Raw genomic sequence first — 11,456 nt, forward strand, 5'->3', positions numbered from 1 at the left:
CATCGAGCGCACGTAAGTCGAGCGCACGTAAACCGAGCGCACAATGACTCGAGCGCACAGATTATACAGGAGGGTGCAGATATAAGGACGGTTTCTTCAATCCCTGTATTTAGTTTGAAATTTTGATTACCTTACCTAACCTAACCTGTACAATAATTTTTTGTGGAATATTCAAAATACGAAGTTTTTTAATTATATCGGGTTTTTCAAAACGTTTGCATGCGAGTTATATCACTGCATTAAGCTAAAAAAATCGATTGAAAATCACCAAACAATCACATGTCTATAACGTAAAGTTCAAAAATGCGGCAGCAGCTAAAAACTTTTATGGCTCTCTCGAGTGCTCGATAGGAAGGAGCTTATACATTGCACAAGATTTGATTGGCTAAACCTTATTGTTAATTTGATTTGTGATTAATGTATGCGTTATAGACATGTGATTGTTTGGTGATTTTTAATAGATTTTTGATGCACTTAATGCACTCATTCTTAGGAAAAATAATTTTTGTTCAATACCGAACATTTGCTCATTTTGTTCAATCTTAAATGTTGCTGTTGGTTTTTCGGTTTGTCTTAACGATAATAATTATTCGAAAGTTCGTATGTTTGCTCATCTCTAGGACTCATTTCGGAAGATCAAACTTTCTTGCGCGCTCGTTGATTGACCTTTCGAATTCGCCACAAGTAGTGTGCGCTAGATGCACTAAATGTGCCTGTGCGCTCGATGCACGTGCGCTCTTCACACCTCACCGTTTGGTAGACCTATCTAAAGTCAAAAATCTTTATTTAAAAATTCAGGATTATTACCTGTACAAGTAGGATGCGCATTAATAAACGCCAGCCTTACCGCAAGCCAGGTAGCCCAGAAAGAGCAAAAAGGGCGGTATATCAAAAAAAGCCATGAGTAGCAGAGCTCCATCACGAGTCGAATTTTTCGTCGAATGAAGAATTTAACTAATACACAAACAAATCTTTCCATAAAATGAATTTCTTGGAAATGATATCAATTCTCAATCTTATTTCTTTATATGGAAAATTTGCTATTCCATAATTTCAATAGACCCGGTGGTCTCGAACCCTCTTGTTCAATTCCAATTGACAACAAAGAAAAAATTGTCATAATGACAAGAAATTTCGAAAATGGAATGTAAAAAAATCACCCTAGCAACGATCATACTCGTATTATTCATTAAATAGGAGGCGGTCCAGTTCAACAATTACAACGATCAAAATGATTTCGGGCGTTTTGTGCTAGAAGAACTGAAGAAGAAAACTTTGAACTTGAGAAAGACAATTCTTCAACATCACCCCTACTTGCATGCGAAGTTCGAACCCTCTAGTTAAACTTTTTCTGGCCAAAAAATAAGAAAATATAACAAAAATGACCATTTCATTTTTCAGTCGCTTTTCGTTTGACCTGCAGAGGTGAGCAAAGGTCAAAAACCACTTACAGCTTATATATATATATATATATATATATATATATATATAAACTACAGACATTCGAAAAACCATCATAATCGTGTTCAGGAGGTCTCAAAACATGGGAAAAATGAATGAATAAATTCTCTCTCAAAACCGTTGCCGGCTCCTATACGTGGATTAAGTTTGTGGACAGTTTAAAAAAGAGAAGACACATTGCAAATTCTTCAAAAAGTCAATATCTTCATTATTTTGGATTCTCTGTTGCAAATCAAGATAAAAAGTGAGTTTCTCATGTGTTTAAGCTATAGAATCGTTTTACTCCAGTGGTTACCAGAAGAAAACGTTCATCTTCCATTTGGTTCAACAATACTACCGAGGGAACCTAATAATCATGAAAATTGTTGTTACTTTGATGTTATAAAGACAGTGAGATACAACAAAAAAAAATTACGTCGAAGCTAAGCCCATATTTCAATCGAAACACATCCAATGTGTCCCGGTAATTTAACTGAGAATATACTAGATGACAATGAAAATGTTGTTGAATTCAAATTCCCTTTGATAAGTTACACTTCAAAAAAAAAAACTCCACATTTAATTAGCCAAGCCAAGTTGACTGATCTTATAAGAGATTTACCATTATCCAGATCTAAAGCAGAACTTCTTGGTTCCCGCTTGCACTAATTGAACTTATACTACCAGACACAAAAATAAAGTTTTTCAGAAACATAAGCAAAGTTTACTCAGAATATTCAAAAGAGCAGGTGATTATTATTTTTGTACTGATATCTCGGAACTTTTTAAAGCAAAACTATAAATAAAAACCCTTCCAAATATAATCTGAGAGCTGTCTTAAGCAAGACAACAAGAACACCAATGCGAAATGTGCGGCGACCTCGCATCGGATTTATTGAAAAATTTTCATTTGGGGGTAAACATGTCATTGAAGATTCATTTTATGCACTCGCATGTGAATTTTTTCCTGAAAACTTAGGGAACATTATCACCAAAATTTTCTAATAGCGACATCAAAGATTTTGGGATGAAATTATGTTAGGGGATTACTGTTAATTTATTATAAGAAAAACTAAGGGTAATTATCTAGATTAGTTTACACCTCTCCGATTTCGTTAAAAGTTAGTATGTTGTAAAGAAACTTACGTTGAACAAGATATGGGGCGCGGAAATCATCCCTTCAGGTACTTTTTTGCGTTTAAAGAATTAAATAATTGTAATGATTTTTCAGTGATTGTAATATTTAAATTAATCGTTGAAACCTAGCTTAACCTAACCAACATAGTTCTTTACAAAATGAAATCCAATCACAAGCAGGGGTTGCTGTTATCGGAAACTCTTAGGTTAGGTTAGGTTTCAACGATTAATTTAAATATTACAATCATTGAAAAATCATTACAATTATTTGATTCTTTAAACACAAAAAGTACCTGAAGGGATGATTTCCGCGCCCTATATCTTGTTCAGCGTAATTTTCTTTATAACAAACTAAAATTTTAACGAAATCAGAGGGGTGTAACCTAATCTAGATAATTACCAAACTAATTCTAATAGCTATAAAAAGAAAGCAAAAATTGGTCACATTTATTTATTATATTAATTCAGGTTAATCATTAAATATTTCTTATACCAGATGTGATTTTTTTTATAATTTTTTCTGGATAATTCTAACTGAACAAATAACAAATCAATAACTTTCAGCTGGGATGTGTGATAAAATAATGAACGGAAAATGTTGTTCCATTCACAAACTTAAATATCTCAACGCTCTGTATAATATAGAGAATAAATGATTGAACTACGCCTACTTTACATTATAATATTTTGTATATGTTCATTTAAAAATGGCATCACCAATTTCTTGGATGTGATCCAATATAAAATCAACGTCCGTTTTATTTAATGCAGAATTTTGTGAAACAAATCTAAAGAAATTTGGGAATATTTTCAACGGCTGATAACCTAACATGACAGAACCGTGTTGGATCATCAGAGCTCGTATTTGGGGTGCCACCTAAAAATAAAAAAATCTCAATTTCAGTCCAACAGAAATTTGTATTTTGAATGACTACCTATCGAATTTTCACTTAGAGGTTTCCGAAATATATCTGTCAATAATTTTTTATAATTATCTACCGGGAAAGGGTAGAAAATATTATTAAAATGTGTTCTCTGAAACTTTTTGATATTACAGATTTACAGAAGCATAATATGCTGAAAAATTGCGATTAAACACTTTGCTAAATGGAATTTTTTTTAATTAACTTCTGGATTATACAATAAAACGTTTAGTAACATTTAGATAAAAGTTTCCATTGAAGAAATTGTTTTTCCCAATTTTAGGAACACACTTAAATTAATTTTTGACCCCTACTCGGATTTTATTTCACACTTTACGTGAGTTAGATGTAAGTTTTATTCTTTATTTAATATGTTCCACAATATAATTACTTTTAGTTTTGAAAAAGATCTAAGGAAAAGACCGTAATCGAATTGTGGCAAAATTAGGCACCAAAGTGTACTAACTTTAATATATTTCAAAGCTTTTGAATACTTATGTATTCATCGTTTTTTTTTCAACCTCCGATAGACTATAAATAAAAGACAAGTTCACATAAAACAATCATTTTATTATCAGAAGATTGGTAGACATAATCAACGAAGAGATTCAGACATTTGTCATATCTGTGGACAATCCCCTTTTCAAAGAAAGTTGCCGCCTATTAAATCAAGTAGAGTACAAAACAGACCTTGAAACTTCTGGAAATTCAATATTCAAAGCAGTAATGCTGAATCTGCGGTTTTCTTCAAGCATTCTGTCAAATCGTTGAACCAGGTCATCTGAAACGACAAACATCATCTTTGGTATCTTCATCATGACACTACAACCATCTTTAAACTTTCAATACCATTCACGTACAACACCATCACTCATTAAGTTTTCCCCATACACACGACTGATTTTCCTATGGATTTCTTCAGTATTATGACCTTCAGCCTGAAGAAAACGAATCACACTTGGCAGGAGCATCAATAATGGCGGACATGTTTAGCACAACGCCGACTGACGCCTGAATGTCAACAATGGCGGAGTGTGTAGTTCGAGAGCTTTGCAGTCGCCTACAGCTTTCTTCTGCCGGCGTAGCGTCTACTCGGGGCGATCGGAGGTTGAAAAAAAAAACGATCTTCGTAATTAATTAAGATCTGGGAAGTTTGAAATTATGATATTTCTAGTAAAAACATTAAATTCATCGATTTCAAATATTCAAATTGATGCTTGATAGAAATATTAAGTTTATTTATATATAAATATATATATATATATATATATATATATATATATATATATATATATATATATAGAGTACCTTTTGAAGTTGTGCGAAATTTTCCGTAATATTAGATTTGCCTCTCAAATATCTTGGTATATACCAGAAGCAAACGTTCATATACTGCCTCTGAGAAACTAATAGAAATTCCGATCTCTGGTTAACTTGTTTTTCAAAGTACTCAGCTATGTCCATCAATGCATCAATGTGACTAGCAAAACCAGAGGAGCCCTGAAAATTATTCGACCTTATATGAATTATCCAAAACTGAATACAAGAAAAACAAAGACAATATGATTTCAGAAAAAGCAATTTCAAAAACCGGTGAAACGTATTCAATATGAACATCCACGTCACCTTTGCCTTCCACATGAACCAGAATTTGAATACATCACATTTCCTTCCACATTGCAAATATTTATCGCCCAGATCGTAACTTATGTCATAATGTTTATCTTTTTGGAACAGATATTCAGCTCCTCTTGAATAACACTTGTACAAAATATCGCTGTCTTTCACTAATAAAAGTGAACATTGTTGAGGAACTGCTAAGAGTTTATGTGGATTGATCACCTGAAATTAGAACCTTCTATCTATCAAGCAATCTAAAAAACAACTGATCTGCGTCAAAATGACGGCCGTGGGGTTAAAATCGACTTTCTCGTATATTTTAGTGAAATTAACACAGCGAAAACTAATATTTTTGGAAGTTTTTCAACAGTTGACAGCATTTCATTAGATGAAAAGAACTTTAGTTAGAATCCTGCTCGTTTTCCACCAGTTTTCAATATGCTTACTTCTATAACTTATTATATTAACCGCTTATCTACTATGACCACAACACTCCATAGTCGAAAAAGAAAAACTAACTCACGTTTCCGACAGAAAATTTCGCACTTCTAATAAAACTGGTCTAAATTTCTTCAAATAACTTCAGAAACTAGCGGTAAAAGGATTTGTTTACCCTACGGCGGTCATTTTCAAATTGATTTTGACTGACTGACAAATTAGATTGTTTATGAGCTTCTACACAACACAACTCACCATAGAATCAGCTCGTTCGATACCATTAAGCTTAGCCCTGTGCTTTTGAGAAAAAATTAGCCCACCACCCCATGCGGCATCGATATGAAGCCACATCTCGTATTTTGTACAAATGTCAGCTATTTCATTGATGGGATCGAAAGCACCACGAACTGTCGTTCCTATGAATAGGCAACTCCTTTTGTGAAAGCGGATTTGTGTTGATGAAAAGTACAATTAACATACCTAAAGTCGCGATTACTAATATCGGAATATTTCCTTCTTTAATAGTTTGTTCGATTTTCAGTTCTAGGTCACTGCATATGATTCTTCCTATGTCATCTGTCATTATACGACAAACGTTTTCTTCTCCGATACCCAAAAACGCGGCAAATTTGAAAATCGAATAGTGACATTCTTCAGACGCGAAAATTATCAAATGTGGAAGGCGAAACATTCCATTTTCCTGTAATAAAACTTTTACACATACTCGTATAATTCAATACAAAACGTACTTAAACTACTTCGAGAAATAGACACTTAATCGCTTTGATGTGACAGATGACATATTCTGTTGACAGAATAAGGTACGTTACGTCTATTTTTTCTACTGGTTTTCAATTGCACTTTTTATATAAAATCTACAGATTTAGTCAAATGCCAAAAAGTTGTCATTCAATATATTTATAACGTTAACAAATGACAAATTGAAAACTAAGCGTTATCTAAATACCTAAGTGAGTTGATATTTATCTTTTCGACCTTAGCAACTATTTCTGACATTCGGATGTTAACAGTACCTCAACCATGACATTTGTTATGACAATTGTTTGCAATTAATTACAAAGTGCAGTCTCTAATAAAGAATCCAATTGACGAGACAAAATCTGTTACCTAAAGGTACATTAGAGAAACGTGGAACCGTCAACCCCGAATAATATACAACACTTTGTTTATCAGTAGTTATTGGATAACAAATAGTTTAACAAATGGAGTGTAAGCAGCCGAAAAGTCAAGTTGACTTGGCCTCTCAAGATAATCTAAACGTAAAACTACGACTAACAAATCGCCCTCCAAAAATGAAAGATACATTTCGGGAAGAACTTCCTACGACTCCCTATCTAACCCTATTAGTTCGCCAGACTTTTCTGCTTGCTCTTTCTTCTACTTCCATGACTTTAATGAAAGTGTACGGCTATCATTGTTTTTTCCTTTTCTATTAGGCAGTACCAAGCATTTTAATCCTTTTCCTTCAGTTTTGTTTTCGTTAATTTTGGATTTTCATACTGCCTATTGTTTTTTGTTGTTATTCATCGTGGTCTAGCTGTTTGGTACTTGGCGTAGCCTTCCTTGAGTCCTCGGCTCTTCAAATCTTTTCCTAATGCTGTCGTTCATGATTTCTTAGATCTTCAACTCTACTGAACTAAGAGACGTTCACTGCGTACTTCAGACTCACGTTTTGTAGGCATAAAGTTTCTTACGATGGCTTTTGACAGTAGTTCCCTACGTCCCTATGTTGTAGATGCTAACAGCTCATTGAAGATGAATGTGGCACTGATAAAGCGAAACTCAATCTAATTCTTAATTGTAAAGTTTTCCCACTTGTACTGTTATCTTCTTTTTTTTGAACTAGGTTCTTGAACGTCAGTTTTTAGTTTAGGTATATTGTCTTGGTGTTTCACTTTCTGTGTCTAGCTCGATCACCCTCGAATATTCGAAACCCCGAAACGAGAGAAATTAGCTGATAATTATTCTATTGTGAGCATTAGTTAAAAAGCAAAACAGAGTGATTTTTTGAATTTTGATTCCCGTACAAGATGTTAATTTCGATGAGATCATCTAGTAGTACCATGGTATGACTAATACTACACCTTAACTTTCGAATAACGATGATATCGAGCCAAATTCATCGCCAGTCCGTTTGCAAAAGAGCCTCCCGGACAAAAAAGTCCATCTTTCCAATTCGGCCCGATCATACGACACACTTCCTTTATAATTTGCTTTTCCTGGAATCCAAATGAGGTTATAGATGATTTGAAAGATGTCAATATTGAATGTATTCAACCTACCATGAGAGTAAAGACCGGAGCTACTTCGTAAGTGTAAGCACTAGCATTTAGCGAGTCTGTCAACCATTGCGCAGCTAATCCATACGGATCAAGTCTGGAAAAGTATATAGATTAATTTAGTACGTATCAAAATAGAGATAGGAAAGTAAATATAACAAAAAATTCATTACGAAAATACTTACCCAGAGAATAGTTGATTTATAAAATAAGGATGTCCTGTTTTAACGCTAAATTTGATTGTATTTTTCAGGAGATTTATCAGTTCTTCGTGCGTTTCACCATTTTGTTTTAAACTAAAATCAAATTGTTCCTGCAGTTGATCAGGATTTTGCCACAATAAGACCTTATCTTGTTTTGTGGTGAATACCACGTTTTTAAACATCAGTTCGACAACTTTCTCCAAGAATTCCCCATGTTTTTCCAATTGGGGTATGGGACAGAAATCCTCATCCATCGTTAGATAAATCTCGAAAACAACTAAATCATGTCATTTCATTTTAATTCAGTTATAATTTTTAATTATTTCCTCTTTAGGAGTATCTAATTAACTAATATATATTAATTAATTGAATTAGGGGAAACATGTGTGATTAATATACGAGGAGTATATTTGGAAAAAACTTTGTTGGTTTTCATAAGAGTTTTTTGTATAGGTACAATAAGGGCCTGTGCACTGGAATAGGAGAAGTTCAGGACGATTTTCAACGCCATCTATGTTGCCGGCTTACATCTAAAAGCTTACTTTTTGGTTTTTTATTTTTGAATGTTTGTCAGTTTGGATTCTGAAACTAAGCTGCAATCATGCGTCGAGAAAAAACCAAGATTATTGAATGAACAACGTCCATCTTGCAAACGTGTATAAAATCTTTGCAAAGGTGTTTGATATTGTTTGTTTATTAGCTATTTGCATTTTTGTGCATTTGAAAGTTATTATATGTTGCGAATTGTGCGTGGTCGTGGTTACTTAATCAATATATCTAAACAAGCAAAGGCCTGCTGTGTACTAGTATATACTACTACTTATACTACTCGAGTACATAATCTTAGAGTATAATGCCAAAACTAAATTGTTACTTCATAAATGAAACAATGGCTACTAAAAACATCCATAGGTAACTATTGAAATATTTTCCTGTTAATAATAGCTTAGACTTCTCACCGCTAGATGGCAGGGTAAGTATTAAAATGAAATTATAGTATAATATTATTTACACCTCAGTATATATCAACTAAAATTCATAAAAAATAAAATATATATGTATATATATATATATATATGCAGATTATCATATTCCAACAAAAATATTTGAAAAGTCGCAGCAGATATCTGCAAAATAGTGTCTTTTGTTCTCAGTTTTCAATCGTTATACTTTTACATTATGTTAATAGATGACACCACTTTATGAATTTATATATTTATTTTGAGGAATGGATTTTGGAAAATCATTTGGAAAAGCTTGAACTTAATGGAGTTAATACGTTGATTATATTTTCAAAATTGTATTCCTCATTTCGTATATTGCTGAATAAGTAGACAGCTTCTTGTTGTGATTTGTAGCTTTCAGTTTTTAACGAAAGATGACGCTACAACTGCTGAATTGCAGATTATTGACTGTTTTTTTTATATTGTTTACTTTCCCTAATTATTTGACGAAATATAATTAGGAATTGGTCCATTAATGAGTTTTAGAAGTTGGTTTCAAATTTCAATTGTTTGTCAGAAAAAGGATAGAACCAGATTTCTTTAACATAATAAAAGCGACTTTCTGGATAGAAAAATCTTTTGTGACTCCAACTAAAAAGCGTTCTAGTGTTTCGTTTCAGTCCTGTGTTGAAATGTGTAGGGTCAGTTCAATATTTAATTCAACTTTAGTTTGTTTCTGAAATTTTTAAAATATGTTTTGAATTGAACGTCTTATCTTGTCCAAAAATTTGGGAAAAATCTTTTTTCTACTAAACCATCGTTTAAAATCGCCGAGTGGAAACTCTCGAAGCTTTTTCGTCGAATAAAAAAGGTTTCCTTCACCACAATCTACTTTTCCACAGAGAATTCTGCTCGCTGAAAAATGTTAGGACCGAAAAATTCAATGCCGAGGAAAATACCCTGAAATACAAAGTGTGTTTTGAAGCAAGATGGTATCTAAAAAGCTAATCCTATTAGCAGGAACTTTGTGCAGCATTCTAAGTAGCAGGTGTTGGGAAAAGTAGAGCGTTTTATTCATTTTTTGAATACTTCACAATGATAATTGAAAAGAAAAGTTTTTTTACGATCAGATAGATAATTAAGGGTACAAAACAAAATTTTTATCTCAAAATTAGTTTTTAAATTATTCAAAATAAACTTTAAATGGATTTCGAATTATTTGAGCACATAATAATTCTCTGATGAAATGGATTCTGTTGACAACTCGCTTTGAGTAACGTTTATACTGTCTGTCAGTATTTATTCACCACTCAGTTACACGTTGAATGTGAAAAAATCCATACCACTGCGAATTTGTGAATAATTAACCTGATTACCCTCACACAGTCACCTGAATGATTTATCCTCCATTTTTCCATCAAATTTCATGGAAAATTACACTCTCCAATTAACGTATTGTAGTTTGCAAGGAAAAGTTGGATGATCCTTCACAAAATGACGTCAAACTTTGGGAGAATTTGAGATACGAGGGATGTGAGTGGAATATTTTTATTTTGTATTGTATTTGTACAATTTCCTATTTTTTCAATACAATTTCTTACATTTTTTTTTTGTTTTAAACAGAAAATTATTTTAATTTTCCAAAACTTCATTCAAATCCAAAGAGATTTTTTTCAACTTTTTTCTGATTTACACCCAAAAATTGTTTTAAATTAATGCTGCCACCTCTTATTTGAAGACGTAGACTAAAACTTGTAAAATCAAATATACGCTGAATATAAAACACACGGTGCATTTTTACCTTAGCGGAATCCATTTTTTGCATCATGCAATGTATTTTCTACGTTTTGTCTCAATTTTTATCCAGGATTTCCTTGTAAAACATCGATGTTATTCCTCTATAGTTGTTACATTGCTTGTTGTACCAGTTTTTTTGGTATCTTAGCAGTATTTCAAGCTATGTTATAATACATGTTTCTTTGAATAATTCTATATATTCCTTTCCAATAGTTGTCAAGCATTCCGCAGCTATTCCATTCTTTAGTCATATGTTTACTTTTCTTTTACATCTTTCTTCATTATCCTTCCTTCTTTTTCATCGTGGTACTCTTTATTACTTATTTTATTAATTTCTTCATCTAGTTTCGATACTATAGAATCCTTTTTTATATCACGAAATTGCTTATAGTATAAATAGAAAAAAGTTCAATTTTGTTACAATGAACTCCTTTTGACGACGGCATCTAAAGCATCACACTTGACGAATTCATTGATTTCGAAATCCTATCTTCGTCTGCCCAGATATATACTATTCCCTCGGGGGATAACAGTGAGCTTTTAGAAATTCTTGATGGTTAGAAATCAGTCTGGGATATATACAAGAGAAAACTATTTGGATGTAGTATGTGCTTTAAGTGATTTTACGAGGCGCGATCGGAAAATTCGGTAAAC

The 11,456-nt window shown here is 32.7% G+C and overlaps 1 protein-coding gene across 1 annotated transcript; it reads right to left on the minus strand.

Annotated features, from left to right (window-relative positions):
- Window positions 1–3,009: 3,009 nt before the first annotated feature.
- LOC130904198 (cysteine sulfinic acid decarboxylase-like) lies at window positions 3,010–8,335 on the minus strand. The gene is made up of 8 exons (XM_057816830.1): window positions 8,044–8,335; window positions 7,862–7,955; window positions 7,664–7,798; window positions 6,039–6,258; window positions 5,814–5,974; window positions 5,127–5,342; window positions 4,809–5,000; window positions 3,010–3,454 (listed from the first exon to the last, which is right to left on the minus strand). The coding sequence occupies exons 1-8, from the start codon at window positions 8,313–8,315 to the stop codon at window positions 3,275–3,277; spliced, it is 1,470 nt and encodes a 489-aa protein (XP_057672813.1). The 5' UTR covers window positions 8,316–8,335; the 3' UTR covers window positions 3,010–3,274.
- Between the last annotated feature and the right edge of the window lie 3,121 nt (window positions 8,336–11,456).

The sequence above is a fragment of the Diorhabda carinulata genome, chromosome 1 (assembly GCF_026250575.1).
Source record: "Diorhabda carinulata isolate Delta chromosome 1, icDioCari1.1, whole genome shotgun sequence".
NCBI lineage: Eukaryota > Metazoa > Arthropoda > Insecta > Coleoptera > Chrysomelidae > Diorhabda > Diorhabda carinulata.